General features: G+C 36.0%; 1 protein-coding gene across 1 annotated transcript in view; it reads right to left on the minus strand.

Annotated features, from left to right (window-relative positions):
- Positions 1 to 918: 918 nt before the first annotated feature.
- The window catches only part of aldh6a1 (aldehyde dehydrogenase 6 family, member A1), a 31,514-nt gene continuing 15,901 nt past the window's right edge, over positions 919 to 16,531 (minus strand). Inside the window, exons 9-12 of the mRNA NM_001002374.2 lie at positions 12,777 to 12,958; positions 10,035 to 10,214; positions 3,825 to 3,923; positions 919 to 1,421 (exon numbers count right to left, since the gene is read on the minus strand). Of these exons, the coding sequence (NP_001002374.1) occupies positions 1,317 to 1,421; positions 3,825 to 3,923; positions 10,035 to 10,214; positions 12,777 to 12,958 (566 nt within the window). The 3' untranslated portion in view covers positions 919 to 1,316. The remainder of the gene's footprint in view (positions 1,422 to 3,824; positions 3,924 to 10,034; positions 10,215 to 12,776; positions 12,959 to 16,531) is intronic.

Here is a 16,531-nt window from a genome sequence, read left to right on the forward strand (position 1 = left end):
AGTCTTTTTTGGCTGGTTGAATGTGTGGCAGTGGTGAAATGGGGTAATTTCACCACTGCCATCATTTCATATGCAGTTTACCACTGGATTTTGGTTTCATCCTATTGAGATCAAACTGAATAAAACATTTTATTATCAGGTTCAAACAGGTCTAAGTCAATACTTAAATGTTTACTTCACCAAAGAAATACTCAACCAAATTGTTCCAAACCCTTTAGATCTTCGTTTATCTTCTAAACAAAAATATAGATATTGTTCACATAACAAATTATAGATATAACATAGATATAAATGTACACATTCTCATGATACATGCATTTCACACACTGTAAAAACCAACAACTTTATCAAATGAAATGAGTGGTTAACTCAAAATTGACTGAAAGTTAATTCTACTCATATGAAAAGAGTTTTAACCTCAGTGTTGAAGGTAATGGGTTAATTTATGCTTCATTACTTCAACTAAAATGTAATAAGTACTCGTTTGGATTCGTTTAACTCAAATGGTTTGTTGCAATCAGTTTTCTCAAATGGTTTGAGTTGCTTTAACTTACTGAGTTTTACAGTACTCAGTTGGTTTGAGTTCTCCATTTATTGAGTTTTACTGTGCTCAAAATCCTTGGCTTACTCAAATGGATTAAGGTCAAAGTACTCATAAGGATTAGTTTTTGAACTTAAATGTTTTGATGCAATTGGTTTCCTCAAATGGTTTGAATTAGATTAACTTATCGGGTTTTACAGTGCATAAAATATCTAAATTTGTGTTCTGAAGATGCATGAAGGTCCTAGGGGTTTAAAAATGACATGAGGGTGAGTAATTAACAAAATTTAAATATGTAGGTGAACTATCTTTAAGGGTGTGTAGGACAAACAGTAATACTGACTCTAGTGCTATAAAAATAAATTGGAAGAAAAAAATTCATTGTCATATTTATTGAGGCAAACAGTCCAGAACTTTTCAACAACCGTTCACAAATGTTGCATATTTATACACACATTCAAATTGAATAGAGATACTCCTAGTTGAACAACTCAGAAGAGACCACAAGTTGTAGATACTCTAGCTCATCAAAACACACAGTAAACCTAGTGGTGAAGATGGAGTCATTATATTATGAAACTGAAACTTCCTGGTCTGAATCAATTAATGCTACATTTGTTTGATTTAAATGTTTTTTTTTTTCTTAAAGAAGATAAATCACATTATTTAGCTACAAATAAGAATGTTGCGTTGGAAAATCAGATTGCTGTGAAAACAACTGTACAGTAGTTAAAACCTGTAGATGGATGGTGGAATTTATACATGTGATTAAAAGCTAACGCCCCATTGTTGGCATGGTAACAGCAGGGGACTTGAGCGTAGCATCTTCAGCCTTCCACTGTGAGGTAATAGTTTTGATCTGTGTGTAGAACTGAATGCCCTGCGATGGGAAGAATAGAAAAACACTTAAGACTAAACAATGACTCAAGATTAGTCATCCCTTGTTAATACCCTCCCAAAACGACAATGACATCACATGAGAAATGGCAGGTGGCTGGCAAAATTGCTGGCGAGACCAATAAACCACTTGCTTAAAAAACATGTCAGTCATTGTTTTCTGACAAACTACAGCTGACAATTTCATACCAAAACAAATCTTTTTACAGTTAAACACTGGAGCAAAACATTCAAATGGTAAACCAAATGGACCATGGTAAAATGTGACCAGATTTCAAACTCTGGTTCGTTTGTCATCTGGGGAAAATGCAATGTGGCCAATCAGTTTTTCCCCGGAGAGAAATCCCGTTTTTATCCTCATTTAACTGTACAGTAGTATCATAGTATGCTTTCTGTCTTTTACACAAGTGTTTTCTTGCCAAGTGCTCTACTTTTATAATAATTTAGACCTCTGGTTATCTAAAAAAGGCTAGTGTATTGTATTTGATAAGCAGGTTTCTAATTATTTGATCTCAATCTTCTATTTTGTATATTAGCTAATATACTTTACAAATATATTAAAAAAAGCTTTAATTTACAGTGGGGGCAAAGAAGTATTGAACACATCACCATTTTTCTAAGAAACGATCAGCGAAATCTATATACAGTTGAAGTCAGAATTATTAGCCCCCTTTTGATTTTTATTTTCTTTTTTAAATATTTCCCAAATGATGTTTAACAGAGCAAGGACATTTTTACAGTATGTCTGATAATTAAGCTAATTTTTTTTCCCGATAGTCTACAGAACAAACCATCATCATACAATAACTATTAAATTACCCTAACCTGCCTAGTTCACCTTATTAACCTAGTTAAACCTTTAAATGTCACTTTAAGCTGTATAGAAGTGTCTTGAAAAATATCTAGTCAAATATTGTTTACTGTCATCATGACAAAGAGAAAATAAATCTGTTATTAGAACTAAGTTTTTAAAACTATTATGATTAGAAATGTGCTGAAACAATCTTCCCTCCATTAAACAGAAATTGGGAAAAAAATAAACAGGGGCGCTAATAATACAGGGGGGCTAATAATTCTGACTTCAACTGTATGTAAAGAAAACGATATTAATTGGTTTGTGTAATAAAATGAAATGACACGGGGGGAAAGTATTGAACACATGAAGAAAGGGAGCTGTAGAAAGGAATGGAAAGCACAGACAGCAGCTGAAATCTCTCAGAAGTCATTCAGCAACCCTGTGCCCTTCCTCGGTGTAAATGAATAACAGCTGCTTCAGTCCAACATTTACATTAGCAGGGTGATGAAGATGAAACTAGACTGAACATTGTAGAAAAGACGATGATCCAAAACACAGCCGAGGAAACTCTCAAATGCTTTCAGAGAAAGAATATCAAGTTGGAGAATGGCTCAGCCAGTGACCTGACTTGAATTCAATAGAAAATACAAAATAAAGATCAGATTTGATAGACGAGACACACGGAACCATCAAGATTTGTACACTCTGTTGAAGTCTGAGAAACTCCCACCTTTATTTACCATATGAGAGACGTCTTTAAGCTTCCGTCACAAAAAAAAAGCCTTTTAAATAAAGCGATTAACACGTTTCAGTAGTCCAGTGTTTTCTCCTTCTGTCATTCCACTGTTATTACACACAACTACATTTTTCTGATTTTTGGTTTTGTTTTATTTCTATGTTTGTTTTGTTTGGGTTTTTACCTAAATGTGGTTTATTTCCTTAGCAACATCTCTTTTAGAAATATTATACCCAGGAAAAAACATGACATGTTCAATACTTATTTTCCCCGCTGTATGCAGATGTTTAAGTGGAGTCTTGTAAATGTGCATGTACTGTATAAATTTTTACGGAGGTGTTCAATACTTTCCCCAATAAATATATATATATATATATATATATATATATATATATATATATATATATATATATATATATATATATATATATATATTTATTATAGACTTTTACATTGTTAGTATTATTTAAAGACTAAACAACGTCACTTTTAAGTCCCTTAAAATGTAAATGTCAGTCATTTTTAGGAACATTCCTCAACATTTACACCATCATATTTGTTTGATCCTAGAAATATCAGCAACTGCACCAAAGTGAATATGGTTTCATGTTTTCATTGTTGGCTCAAATATTACTTTAATATTTTGTCAAACAATTACATTTGACACATTTCACATGAGAGATGCAGATTAGAAATTAATAAACCAGTGCACTTATTGCAATAATGTGCACTTATTCTTCTAATTTAGAACATCCATATCTTTCTTAAATGACACTTGTGTTTGGGCGTCTAAAAAAAAAAACTGCTCCACACAACAAAATATCCCGATGTACACTATGGTAACCAATACTTACTTGCTTTCCATAGAAGTTGGTGTCACCCCTGAAGGAGCCTCTGGAACCGGTGAATGAGAACATGGGCAGCGGGACGGGGATCGGTACATTAACTCCGATCTGTAAAAGGAGCAACAGGGCATTAGCAGACGTTTCAGAGGTCAGTGGCGTTTGCCCTCGGGTTCACTGCATCTCACGTATTTGACACACTCGCACCCTGATGACAGTGAAGACAACAGCATAACCCGTCAAACGCAAACGCATTTCTGTCTGCCGCAAAAAAAAAAAAAAAAAAAAAAACTGTGTGCTTTCCTCACATGGCTAGACACCATGTGGGAGAGACGGTTAGTAAATTCTACAGATGCCTGCTTCATGCTCGTCTCCCTGCTCTCAATGTAAACTCAGAAATCTCACCATACAAGAGCAGCTTCAACCTTTCCAGTGTGTAATGAAGAGTGTGCCCATTGCGCTTCCATGTCAATCTAGCAATTAACCTCCAGAAATAGGACAGTTTAACAAAGCTATTGTTTAAAATTAGGGTTAACCTTTACTAGATAGTGAGCAAATACAGGGGAATAATCTCAGTGGATTTAGTTTCTTTCTTTAGACATGGCTTTCGTCTACTTTGCGGCCTTTCAAACTCTCAATTACTCATCTTTTCAAATGTCTAACATGCATGCTTCACTGAATCTGTTTTTTTTTTTACATTCTACATTTATGCATCATGTTTTATCATAGTATATTTAAGATGAAAAATGATATTTCTTGGACAAAATGACCAACTTCATTTCATTCTAAACACACACAGTCATGCTAGTATTTTTGAAAATAGTTTGATATCACCAGTAGGAATTATGCACAAACATAAGTTCTGATATTCAAAGCTCAGCATGTGTTTACTGTTGTCTCCATCATACACATCTACAACATTTTTGTCGTAGAAGTGCAGCAAATTGTAGATTATTGCACTTTGGATTTATTACACATTGAATTTTTACCACTTTTTTTAATATAGTTTAAATAGTTTATTGGCTATTGATTGAATGTAGGCAGAAGAATGCAAGCTTGGAGCTGATTTTTTATTATTTCTTTCTCAAATGGCTAAGGTTTAGGCAGATCTTTTATGTATGTTGGCGATTCATTTACATGCAAGCAGCATTTAGGGGGCCTGAAAGTTTTAAGATAAAGACGATACCATTCAATTGTGTAAACTACAAAAATGTGATTTCGTGAAAATGTTTGTCATATGTATACAATACTTGACTACAGGACTGTCTGCTTGTTAAGTGTGACATCCTGCAAAGCGGCTTCCGGGTCCTAGCGCTATATCAAACTATATAGGGAGACCCAACAAACGGTATTATTAAAGTTGACAAACCGAAGTAATGCTTTAGAAAATCACGATTGCATTTTATATATCCGTGCCTCATATCTGAGGGCCAGAAAGTGATTAATTTTTTATAATTTTTTTCAGATATTGATGTCTGTGTTCAGAGACTGCTTTGTACACCATGATTTTATATAAAATTCACTTTAATGTGTGACATGACTGAAGTGGTCATAAACAAATATTATCTCAGTTTAAATGAGCAGCGGCTAGGACTCAGAAACATTGTTTCATACGTCAACTTAATCAAGCGGCAACGTTCCGCTCTCTCTCAGGAAGCAAATACAGAAGTAACTAAAACTGCAATTCATCGAATCTCTTTTGGGGACTAGCTCCAGGAAATCCAAATGATTTCTGAATGCATGATAAATTGGCAAATTTTACAGCTGATATACTTATGGTTACAGCCTGGTACAAAAGATGGTTTTGGTGCATATACAATAGTTAATATTACCCTTCACGACAACTGTGAGGGTGGTGAATTTTTTCTTAACTCATCCTTTCAGTTTTTTTATTAAGTTATATTAAGTTTGCATAATTAAGGGCGTGGCCATTTGAGTGACAGCTAGGACTTGCTGGTTGCTGTATCGACACCTCAGCTGATTCTGGCTAATTAGCCGCTGAACTCGGCATATACATTATATTTTTGTTTTGTTTAATGTTTCTTTACACAGTCAGTTGCCTTTTGGAATTATATTAGATGTTTTTTTGGGTCTGTGTGAAAGGGAATTGGTTTTTCAGTAAACATTTTAAAATGCCCAAAGGAAATACTTTATAATCACCTAAATATTGTAAATGACTGGAAATGTTTTGCACACCAGGAAAAATTGGTTTCACTGGAAGATCCAATTATATCATTCTGATTATAAAGAATAACAATAAAACACCCAATATCCTATAAAACATTATAATTAATATACACATAAATAATAATAATCTTCTAATGAGATCATTTCTCATTTTAAAGGTCAAAAGTTTGGGTTTTTAACAATATAAAATAAATGCAAGGTGTAAATGCAGCTAATCTAAATGAAAGCAATGGTGCCATTGTAAAAGCACCATATGTCTACACACGGGTTCATTTGATGTGAGCACGGTACGTTTAGCTAGTGTGAACGTTGTCTTCTGAGCTCTGGTGTGCACCCATGAACCATAACCGAGTCTGCCTGAAAGAGGTGGTCTGGGGTACGGTTAGTGCGAACTCTGCTCTGGTTCACTTCTGATATGAATGTAATTGTACCAAATAATGGAAGTGAACCACCAACAATGTTTCGTTTTCATAACGTTCATTTATGTGTGTGTATATGTCTGTGTATCATCTACCTTGGTGACAAGCGGGATTGACTTGATAATGTCTGCTTGTCTCCACCAAAAACGACCTCTGCAGACATCGCGTGATGTTCTGAATGTTTTTAATATATTTTTTTGTGGCGGACAGACGGAAGTGGCTCTTTGTATTTTGGTTTATGATAACAAAACCAAAAGTTTTAATAAAAACAGAACGGCCGTGATATGCGTACATCTTCATTTTGGCGATTTGCTTTTGTGGTCTTCCATCACCTAGCAACAGCTGTCCAGAAAACAGCAGTTTGATGATGCAAGTGTACCAGGGTTCAGAAGGAAAAAAGACAATGTGAACACAAACAAGCCGAGGGGAGACTATTGAATTGGGTTTGGACCAGGCATTCGAACAAAGTGTAAAAGCACACTAAAAATTTTCTAGTAGTTTCCATCTTCATTCATCAATATTATCTTAATACAACCAAATAGTCGAAATGTTCAAATCCTTACAGATGCTATCTGTAGTTATGTTTATTTCAGCTTGTATGTAGGGACCCCCTTGAAAATGAGATGACACATCTCGAGGGGTGCATCCTTGAGAATAATTTGTTGCGAATAAAACTAAAAGACAGAAAACTGCCTGGAATAAAAATAAGAATGAATATCATGCACATCAGTGCTTTAAAAACTGCTGAACTTTAACAAGTGCATACAGAGAGTGTGGAACAATCAGCTCATTCTACTGGATATGTGTGGACAGGCAGTCGACACACAACTGAAAGCCACAATCATTTGTTTGTGTACCAGCCGAGAAAAGTAATGCATGTAGAGAATAACTAAACAAAACATTTTGTTTTTGGGGCGGGTGAGGCTGGAAACGGGCAGCGCTTCTTGAAATGTATAAAAAAAATGTGGTTAAACAATTTGAGCCTTCTGGCTGAAGGTGACTGGTGAAGGAGTGGATGGAGGAAAAAAAAGCAAAAGGAGGTTGTTGTGCACAGGGTTTCAGAGGCCAGCTCAGCACATGGCCTGTGCCGTGCTCTCCAGCATGTGAATCGCAAACACACGGCATAACTTCTCGCCACTGGCAAACAAACGGGGTAAATAAGGGGAGGTTTTTGCACAGCCACCAAGATCAACAGGTTGCAAGGGATCCCTTTTGACTTTAATTTCAGACTCCGGGCTTTGCCGGCAAAACATTCTGGCATAGTTTTGATCAAAAAGCACATATTTGCTGTGAACTATTTGTAGTGTGCATGTTTTGTGGTGGCAGCTGTATTTTGAATGGTTTTCAAAGCTGTGGCAAACAAGGTACATCCAAATGGAAAGAAATGACTGTTTTAACATACATTTAAATGGGAGCTTGTGTTACTCTAAGAGCTATATATGGCAGCTAAAGAGGCAACACTTCCATCTGAACCGGCTTTCGGTCAGGGAGTGGCGCCAAGGGGATTTTACACATTTCATTTACATCACGTTCTAATATTTACTCTAGAGGTGTGCCTGCAACTCTTGTCAAGAGCCTACATGACATATAGAGGAGCCTAATATGACACAAGTGAACATCAGCATGTCTACACCGTCTATAAGGAGGGAGTTTTCCAGTCGCAGACTGACCAAGGTCTCTGAAAGGTCTGACACTTGTATGCACCCGTCTCACATCATATAGAGCATGTTTTAGCACTTTCACAGAGGAATTACCAGTATACACTCTATGGACACTTCATAAAGTTCTCCTAGTGCAAGGTTTTAGCCTAATTTGCCTTTAATTAATATCTTTTTTTTGGTCATAGATTAAGCAAGGTATTGAAAACATTTCTCAAAGATTTTGGTCCAAACTGACTTGACAGCATAAAGTTTGTGCAGATTTGTTAGCGACACATGGGCTTCATGAAAGCTCTTGCTTCCTTTCGATCTGTTTGAAACAGCCTGACTCCGCTGTTCTTTGACATCAACAAGCCATTTTTGTGCATGGGACTGACTACTGATTTCTGCATATTTTCTTTTTTTTTAAGACACTCTGTAAACCCTGGAGAAAGTTCATTTCACAAGATATCACATTCTGCGATACTTGGAGCCGCCTTCTGGCATCAACAACCATGGCACATTCGTTTAAATCATCTTTCTGATGCTTGGCTTGTACTTTAACATAGTCTTAACCTTAATGCATACATTTCATGCCATGTGCTTTGCTGATTCACTTTTATTAACAAACAGTTGAACATACTTTCTTAATAAAGCGTGTGTTTAGTGTATTTTCAGATAGTGATAGTGTACAATTCTTTTTCTTATAATATTTCTTAATTTTACTTTTACTGATACAAAAATTCCCATTTCCTGAATGCCAATAAAGCACCAAATCAACCAAACAAACTGTAAACTCTAAGGGCCCTATCATACACCCGGCGCAATGTGGCGCAAGACGCAATGCAATTGCTATTTGCTACTTTCACCTTGGTGCAAGGGTTATTTTGAGGTGTTGCGCCACACTGTTTAAATAGCAAATGCATTTGCGCTCATATATGCGCCTATAGGCGTTCTGGTCTAAAAAAGCAGGCGTGTTTTGGCGCGTTGCTATTTTGAGAAACTGTAAATAGTCTTCTTTAGACCAGAACAAAGTCGGTCTATTGTTTGGCGCAAAGTGTGCCTGGCTTACACACTACAAACAAGATGCAGAGCAATACGCAAATATCTTTACATATGAAAAAGATATCATATATTAAGGATATATATAATAAGGATATATATGGGATATAAATATAAATGATTAAAGTGTTAAAAAACATATTAATTTCTAGCCTACATGAATTTAAAAACCACTGCCTTCATACTTTCTTCATCTCGGGAGGTGTTTTTAGTTCATTCATAAAAATTTGCTTTTGTATAATGTTATTATTATTAGCGGTATTATTTATTATATCTATGTTTATATTTGTTTTATTAAAAACAAGCTTAGATTTGTCCACCTGTCAGGTTTTAGACCATATGGGGCATAGCAGTTGTATTTGGAAATAACTCAGTTTTTTTGAACACACTTCGTTATCAATGTTAATTTATTCGTTTGCTGAAAATTAGAACTGAATTTAGAAATAGTTTTGAAACAAATATTTGCGCTTAACGAACAAAATTAATTATTTATAGGCTAATTGATGTTTGTGCTTAAAGGCTTCCCTATCTACGAGAGCAAAAGCGAAAGTGAACTTACTTTACGTCATGTAAATAGCGAATGCGCTCATGACGCGACGCAGCTGGCTCTTAAAGGGAATGGGAGATGAGACTCTGATTGGTTTATTCTCAAAACACACCTATAACTCATTAGGAAAATAAACTCAACCCTTTTAGACCATGCGCCATGGCGCAAAACGGATTTTCCCGTTCTTAAATAGCAAGTATGAATTCTGACATGCCCTGAAAGCGTTTGCGCCCTGCACTTTGCGCATGGACCGTCAAAATAGAGCCCTAAATGTTTCTCAATAAGCTCTCATATCAATTAAGAATGGGATTCATAAACCCAGAACAAATTAAAACACTTTAAAAACACAGACACCAAAGGGAAATCTCACCTGTCCAACATCCACTTCGTGGGAGTATTTACGTGCTGCGGCACCATTGGTGGTGAAGATGGCAGTTCCATTGCCGTATGGGTTCTTGTTGACTATTTTGATGGCCTCATCCAGGCTGTCAGCCTCCAGAACCACCAACACCGGTCCAAAAATCTCCTCCTTATAGCACGTCATCTCCGGCTAAAATTTAAGTTAGACAAACAACAGGTATAAACCATTACATGACCATTGAGTTACACTGACATGGTGCCATTTACATGGGAACGTTTTCAGCCAAAACAAACTTTTTGTTTACTTTTTTTTTGTTTACATAACAACAACAGTGTTTTGAAGACTGAAAATTCATAAATTTATAGTTTTGAAGAGGGTTTTCAAAGTGCAGGTTTGTCACTACTATCATTTCTGTGTGAACACCCAATATAAAATGCGTGTGTGTACTACAGTACATGTTAGGGATGCAGAAATGCACAATAGCTAGGGCTGCTTGATTTTTGGGAAAAATCATAATCATGATCATTTTGATCATAATTGTAATCACGATTATTCAAAACGATTATTAGTTCAAGTCGAAATGATTAGCGCTCCTGAGGATTTTATTTGAATAAATATTTTCCAAAGGATGTTTAACAGAGCAATGAATTTTAACAGTATTTCCTATAATATTTTTCCGGCTAGAATAAAAGCAGTTTTTAGTTTTTTTTTAAAGCCATTTTAAGGTCAATATTATTAGCCCCCTTAAGTAATATATTTTTTGACTGTATGCAGAAGAAACTATTGTTATACAATGAACTGCCTAATTACCTCAATTAAGCCTTTGAATCGCACTTTGAATCTGAATGCTTGTATATTGAAAAATGGCTAGTAACATATTATGTACTGTCATCTTAGCAAAGATAAAAGAAATAAGTTATTACAAATGAGTGATTAAAACTATTTTGTTTAGAAATAAATTGAAAAAAAACTCTTCTTTCCATTAAACCGAAATTGGTGAGGAAATGGGTCGCTAATATTCAGGAGAGCACATATGCCTTTACACATATTTGACCATTAAAGCGATTACGTTAATGACTTTAGATGTGTGCGCTCTCCTCGTCTCAGAGTGCGAATGAGACCGAATGCTGACCACATACGTCTGACTGTGTGCGTGCCGCACACACACACACAAAAACACACACACACACGCACACACACGCGCACACACACACAAACACACACACACACACACACACAGAAGCATTCAGTCTTTCGTGCTTTTAAGAGCAACAAATGTGTGCAACTGGAAAGGGGGTTGTATATGATGCAATAATCGTTTATCTCGATTAATGGCTTTTCATAATCGTTAGAAGCCAAAATCGAAATCGGATTTTCGATTAACAGCCCAGCCCCAATAATAGCCTACACATTTTTAATTATAAAGCCAAGGACAAACAAACATAATGGTAGAGCACATCAATTCAGTGTTGCTGCGGCTCAAGAGGTTTGCTAACGCTCTTTCTTCAGTGTAGATTTGCTTCACCAATATTACAACCAACAGCAAAGACACATTGTTTACATTCCCACAAAAAAGCTAATCTGCACTTCCCTACGAACAAGGTTTCAACTATTAATGATGTAAATCAAAGTGACAGTTTTCGTGTAGATGTGTAAACAAAATTGTTTTGAAAATATTTTTGTGTAGACGTGAAACTTTTTAAAAACTTTTCCAATTTTGACTACATTTCTACAATGTGTCAATCTAGCCTCATGTACTTTAACTTTTTTGCTGTTTGTGTCAATCCTAATCTTCAGTGTGGAGGTGCCCTGGTTTTTGTGATTGCTTTAGAACTTCTGATTCAGTTTCTGATGAGAAATAACTAGGAATAACAAACGACAGGAAACAAGAGTGTTTATGACTATACAGGAAAAAGTAGAGTAATATAGTAAGAAAATCTCAGTTTGCAACATCAAGCAGCAAAATGAGTTGTTTTTAACATCTAAAAATTAATGGAAGTGAAAGAGACCGGACGTCTCAAGCCAAAAAGATTCCAATGGCTGCGCCCACTTGTAAGTCAAGAAGAAAGCTAATGGCACTCTTTAAAAAAACGTTAATAATATTCAACAATATATAATACAAAGATACACAACACTAAAACCTTTATGTACACAGGTGGCATACTGTATTCACCCAATCAATGACACAGACTCCAAAAATCTGTAAATCCTGACATTAAACCAGGGTTTAGGAGTATACAGTTTGACTCATCAGCATTTAAATATACAAGATTAATTATAAACCCTGCTTAAATTATGAGCAATAAGAAATGTGAAACAAGATAAACCAGGATTTTACCTGTTGTTGACAATAACTCCGGGTCAGTCGTTTCATGTGTGACCGTATGACCGTATGACCATAATATGTCTAAAATATTGGTCACCCATAATTACCCAATTCTTTGCACTCAAAAAAACATTATTATAAAGGAAGCCAATGAGGCAAAAACAGCCACCAACATAACAAAAGTGTAGTCAATTTGCCCAGAGTGTTGAATTTTTTAAAAATTTCAAAGCATTTTTCCAGAATAAGCGTCAGAATAATTTGTCGCCAAAACCATTCCCTTTGCTATAACACAGAGAAAGTTGAGGCCAAATTAAGACTCAAACTCACCCAGGGTGAATGAAAACATCCCCACACAAGGTGAAACAGGCTTGAAATGACATGAGGGTGAGGATGTGGTAGACACACTGCTGTAGTATCTTTATTACCGTAACGTTACTGATGATGGTTGGTCCAACAAAGTTTCCGTTTTCGTAACCCTTGACCTTCACATTCCTGCCATCAAGCAGCACCTTGGCTCCTTCATCCACTCCGCTCTGAATGAGGCTGTTCACGCGTTCTTTGGCCTGAGGTGAGATGAGGGGTCCCACATCGGCTCCAGGCTGGTCACCTTACAAATCAAACAACAACAGAAACGCATGATTTAGAATACAAGAAGTGCGTTACTAAATGACAACAACATTTTCTGATCTCCTTTATTGCATGAAACATGAACCCCCGCTCACCCTGGAAAGACCTTTTTACACAACATGGTCCTCACTTTCCTTTTCATGTGCTACGCACACATCAGCAATTGTCATAAGCAAAATTGAACTGAACAGCTTGCGTTACAAAACATGTTCAAACCTTTTATAGTATTATAACAACAACATTTATTACCCTCAAACATCAAAATCGAAGTTCACTAATTGTCATCAAACTATGCATGTATGTTTAATCTTTATATGCTATTGACACTCTCTGCCAGTGCATTGATAAAATTAACAGTTGGATGTGCCAAAACTTTCTTCAGTTAAACAAAGAGAAAACTGAAGTCATTGTGATTGGAACAGCCTCTAAGGATCAAACAACAAAAAATAAGGTCAAGAAGCTTGGTGTGACTTTGATTCAGATCTGAGTTTCAACAGTCATGTCAAAGCAGTTAGTAAATCAGCATACTATCATCTGAAAAACACTGCAAGAATTAGATGCTTTGTTTCCAGTGAAGACAGAGAGAAAATTGTTTATGATTTCATCAGCAGTAGAGTGGATTACTGTAACAGGCTCCTCACTGGCCTTTCCAAAGACAGTCAGACAGTTGCAGCTCATCCAGAACACTGCAGTAAAGCACTTTAAATTCCCACTGTGTATGAAATGTAAATGAACTTGCCTTGCCTATGTAACTTTACACTATAGTTCATTACAATAATGACTGATATTATAGGAGCACCACATACATGTGTTAGTTCCTCAGAGCGCCATCAAGATACAGCAGTAATTTGCTGAAATGTCAGTTGGATAGTTGGCAGAAAAAGCTGTGGATTCTCTTCCGAAAGACAGTTCAGTTGGTTAACCAAAAGTTCAGACATCATAACTTCTAGAGAAAGTCTGTGTATTGTTTTGTTGAATCCTGATGGCTGTTCTTTAATCTACCCTTTTTTAAAGGGTTATGACCAAAGGGATTGGCAAACGTTGACATCCAAATGCATATGCACACACATACATGAAAAAAACACAGCCACACACACATTTTTAGATACCCTAAGGCAATTTGTCTTCGAGGGCCGTTATAAGGTTTCAGAATAGCTGCCGTGGTTTAGTTTCTCTGATTACAATTTTCATCGGCAGACTTTTTTTTTTGTTTGATCGGCCCATACTTTATAATTTCTGGTCCCCTTCTTACCACAAAATGTGCTTCTGCTTTGCGGCAAGACCAAGACAAATAATGCGTCTCTCCTCTGGGTGAGCTGAACATGCTTTAAGTTGCTCAGGGAGAGGTGTGGTCATGAACGCATGGGTGGCCCACGAACACGCCAAAAAAAGAAGAATAAAGCAATATGCATGGATTTAGAGAAATGCCACATAGAAAGAAACGGCAGGAAGGAGACTTTATTCAATCAATAACATGAAAATAAATAGTTAAGTGACGAATGCGTTTTAGGTCTTCCTGGTATACCACTGTTACCCAGATTCCAAATTTAACTGGGGGCTGTTACAAAAATGCAAAAGTGTATAATCACAATTAAACAAACCATTCTGGCTGCTGTGAACACAGTGCAATGTAAAAATGAATGATTTGTCAATTCCCAGCTTTACATGCTGCATTAAATTTATATTTTTGACACACTGAGCATTTAAATATTTCTGTTGAGCTTCCGAACGCAGTAGCTGATCAGATGCATGTAGATTAGTCAGTTGAGTGCATAATCTCAATAGCTGTGTTTCTATCTACCTGGTTTTATGCACATTTTGGATATGGAGAAAAAATGGCTGATGGAATGGTGCACATAAATGCTAAAAGTGCATATAAAAAACATTTCCGCTTATCTGAGTAGGATAAACTTTTTAGAAGTTAGAAACGATGTGCATAAACTACGAGGGAAACACATTTACCGAACATTCCAGTATACGCATTAAAAACGGTCATGTGATTTTAAGATCACAAGAGATTATAAGAGATCATGTGATGATAAAAATGTGTGTGAATGGACAAACCAGCCGCTGAGCACACTGTAAAACATCTGAAATGTTGTTTTGGTCATACCAAAATGCCTTAACCCTTTCAGTATTAGTGTTATTATATTATTAATCACATTCAGAATTAAGATTGTCTGCGCTCCGCGTCTCACACCGTCAGACGCCACCGTGCTTTCATTACGTGTCAGCATTGTCTTCTGAGGTCATTTACACTTAAATAAAGAAAAGATTCACGCCGCTTTTTCCTACCTCAGTAAATTCCATTTTTACTGTTGATATTTGGCGCCAGTTAATCAGAAAGTGACAATTTTGTTCTCTTTTACTCGCTGGATGGAAATGTTGCTGTATTCGCACTTCTTTTATGTGATTATTCCAGTTTTGGCCATAAATTTAATTAGCATCTTTAGTATACATAGACATCAGTAATATAATTATTTCCCTTATTCTAAATGAGACAATAATATGATTAAGGGCTTTATAGGGCTAGGCAAGTTGGCCTAAAATCAAAATTAAACATTTTAAGGTGACACGGTGGCGCAGTGGGTAGCACTGTCGCCTCACAGCAGAGAGGTCACTAGTTCGAGCTTATATTAGCTTAATTTAGCTGGATAGGCTAAATTGTCCGTAGTGTATGTGTGTGAATGGGAGTGTGTGGGTTTTTGCTAGTGATGGGTTGCGGCTGGAAGGGCATCCGCTGCATAAAACATATACTGGATAAGTTGGCGGTTCATTCCACTGTGGCGACTGGTGAACCCAGATTAATAAAGGGACTAAGCTAAAAAAAAATATATGAATGTTTTAACTCGATTGCGATTAATGAACGATTATTTTATGTATTTTTTTATTCAATGTTTTTGTCCTCATAGTTCACTGGTTAGTTTTTTACAGTAAATAAGCTCACATATTACAAGTAATGCTATTTGAATGAAAAGTGCATTACTTAAAATAATTGAAGGAAACACGTTTTCTGCTGTCTATGATTATTTATTGTACATTAACGTTAAAACCAAAACACACCTTGCTTAAAACGAACAGCCACTTTTTCTCATAAAAAGTAAAAACAAATAACTTGCGCTTTTAGAAAATTTATTATATTAAATTTTTTTCAAAAGTAAAAAATAAGCAGTATTTTTTCTAAATAATATCCCGTCTATAAATCGGCATTAACAGAGCGGGGGCATGTGACTGCACATGCGGAAGGGAATAATTGAAAAAATTGACCTGGAAAAATTTGATCAATTGTAGGTTATGAACTGCCCAAGGGGTTGCTTTTTTGAATATTCCTTTCGTGTTCCTGTTTTACATGTTGTAGTACATAATTCAATAAACATCATTACGTCAGCAGTCAATACTAGTTTCTTCCAGCATTTCACACAACAACAGTTTGTGTTCATCATGGCACCATATGTGATTTTGGGTGTTTAATTTTTAATTCATTCATTCATTTTCTTTTCAGCTTAGTCCCTTTATTAGTCCAGGGTTGCCACAGCGGAATGAACCGCCTGGG

The sequence above is a fragment of the Danio rerio genome, chromosome 17 (assembly GCF_052040795.2).
Source record: "Danio rerio strain M-AB ecotype USA chromosome 17, GRCz13ab, whole genome shotgun sequence".
NCBI lineage: Eukaryota > Metazoa > Chordata > Actinopteri > Cypriniformes > Danionidae > Danio > Danio rerio.